The sequence below is a fragment of the Conger conger genome, chromosome 5, assembly GCF_963514075.1.
Source record: "Conger conger chromosome 5, fConCon1.1, whole genome shotgun sequence".
NCBI lineage: Eukaryota > Metazoa > Chordata > Actinopteri > Anguilliformes > Congridae > Conger > Conger conger.
In genome coordinates this window covers 63,727,627-63,730,126 of record NC_083764.1, presented here as the reverse complement: position 1 = coordinate 63,730,126, position 2,500 = coordinate 63,727,627, and the positions used below count along the sequence as shown (strand labels likewise).

The 2,500-nt window shown below is 50.3% G+C and overlaps 1 protein-coding gene across 3 annotated transcripts in view; it reads right to left on the bottom strand.

Annotated features, from left to right (window-relative positions):
- Window positions 1-2,500, bottom strand: part of LOC133129650 (TLE family member 5-like) — a 38,567-nt gene that overhangs the window by 7,669 nt on the left and 28,398 nt on the right. For all 3 annotated transcript variants that reach the window (XM_061243882.1, XM_061243880.1, XM_061243881.1), the window contains exon 4: window positions 554-598. In XM_061243882.1, coding sequence (XP_061099866.1) covers window positions 554-598 — 45 coding nt within the window. The remainder of the gene's footprint in view (window positions 1-553; window positions 599-2,500) is intronic.

Genomic DNA, 2,500 nt, shown 5'->3' with positions numbered 1-2,500 from the left:
TTACACAGAGGGGTATGTGTGGGGCAGTTCGGGGGTGGGAACTGGAGGGCACAACTGCCTACATTACATTACTGGCATTTGGCAGACGCTCTTATCCAGAGCGACGTACAACAAAGTGCATACCCATAACCAGGGCTAAGTTCGCTGAAAGACCCTAGAGGGAAGTACAATTTCAATTGGTTGAGGGAATCTGTGATACTTTCTTTCTTTTTTGTGTAACTTTTTCCCCCAAAAAATGTCAGGTAACCCTACCCTCAGATCCCCGTCCAACCCACAGTCTGGGAACCCCTTAATCTTAACCTCTTAATCCTTCCAGGTCCCAAAGAACCACGGCTACACCTCACATCCCGGGAAGTCCTCTCCGAATGAGGGGAACGTGGCTCAGCTGATTTTATACTTTACACTTATGGACCGGGGGGGGGGGGGAGGGAGGAGGCAGTGAGAAAATGTTTTTAATTATGATTTTAAATTTGTCTGGTACGTTTGCTAGCCACGGGAGCTCAGAGAGCCCCCCTCAGCCCCATAACATTCCCCGGAAAGGCGAAGCGCTCACCTGTTTGTGCATCTCGATGTTGAGGCCGTAGGACATCTCGTAGTACTGAGGGAGAGAGAAAACGAGGCCAGATTAACGCTGTTCTCACCGCTAATGACATTAATTATGAATAATGATGATTACAGATGCGCAGGGGCGCCGGGGGGAGCTTGTTTATCAGACGCGTCCTGCCCGGGTTTGTCTGCACGCCGGCAGCAGGTTAGAGTACTGCTCACCCCCCCCCCCCCTCAGACCCCCCTGCAGGTGATTAGCGTAAACGAGGGGGGGAGGATTAGCCTTGTTAATCGGCACCCCCCCCCGGTGACAGAGATGAACAAAGAGAAAATAAACACAACAGACAATCACAGCTGGGAGAGAGGGGGAGAGAGAGAGAGAGGGAGAGAGAAATGAAAGGAGAGAGGGAGCGGGAGAGGGAGAGAGAGGGAGAGAGGAAGAGAGAGGGAGGAAGGGAGGGGGAGGGAGAGGGAAAGGTAGAGGGAGGGGGAGAGAGAGGGAGAATGATCAGTCTTAACCACACACATCCCTAAAGCAATTACCACCCCTCTACCGCTCTGCCACCCCCCCCCCCCCCCCAGGATCTCAGCTCCCAAACGGGGAACCTGATCACCCATCAGGGCCGGGGCCCGGGCCGGGCTGATGGAGGGCTGATGGAGGGGTGATGGAGGGGTGATGGAGGGGTGATGGAGGGGTGATGGAGGGGTGATGGAGGGGTGATGGGTGGCTGATGGAGGGGTGATGCAGCCCCAGATTATATCAGATTAGGCCTCAATTAGAGGCACCGTATCAGACCGGCACACAGACCGGGGGCCACGGGATTACAGGGGACAGGGGCGATTAAAAAACACAAGAATAAGAGAGGAGGAGGAGGAGGAGGAAGAGGAAGAGGAGCAGGGGCAGGGACAAAAGCCCGGATGTGAAATGGCAGAAAAGAGAAAGATGTCTGAAACAGAGGTGGCCGAAGAGGGCTGTAGGGTCTGGTTTCCATGCCAACATACGACCTTATTTACTTAAACCAGGGGTGTCAAACTCCAGTCCCGGAGGGCCGCAGTGTCTGCTGGGTTTTGGTGCGTTTCAGCACCAGAGATACATTTCTTTCATTGGCTACAGAGTCCACACGCCTTATTCTCAAGGCCTTAATTGGCTGCTGATTGAAAGGAAACCACAAACACCAGCAGACACTGCAGGACTGGTGGTTGTTAGACAGCCTTAACATTTATGGCGTCTAACATTTCGGCTACATTTCTCGGTGACAAGCGCATGCATGACAGCCAAAGACTGTTCTTGTGTCCCTGAAACGGTGACTGAAACGACCCAATTACGAACCAGAATTGATGCGCCAATTAGCTCATTTAGCGGAAATCTGCATACAGACTGGCCCCACGGGACCAGAACTGCCCAGTCCTGGTCTTATATCTATTATCTGCGTTCTCTAAAGACCCAGTGATGCGCTCTCTTACAGAGTACTGCTGCTGCAGTACGGTCAGAACCGGGCCTCAGTCTGGTTTTGGACCGGTACTGTAGTACTGTAGCTTTCCAAAAGAAAAGCTCTATCTGCAATTGATTAAGCATAACTGATCAGCATAACCCCTGGAAGCTTTCCTAAAGCAGACTGGAACAGATAAAAGCATGAAGACTCATAAACAACCAAAAATACCAGAATTTGTGAAAATGCCTGAGAGCCGAAACGTCTAAAAAAAACACCAAAAGCCTAAGAGGAAAATAATAATTCACAATGAAAGATTCAAATAAATGCTGGTAAATCAAATCAAGAGGGGAAAAAAATAAAATAATGCCTCAGCAATTCTATGCTAATTCAGGTTTACACAGGTGACAAGGAATCCAAAACATTTCCAAATGTCCCAATTAAAAATGCCAACGATCATTCCCCCCCATCTGTGCCCCCGCCCCTCTTGGCTCATCATTTTTAATAGACTTCAGTTACAGTAC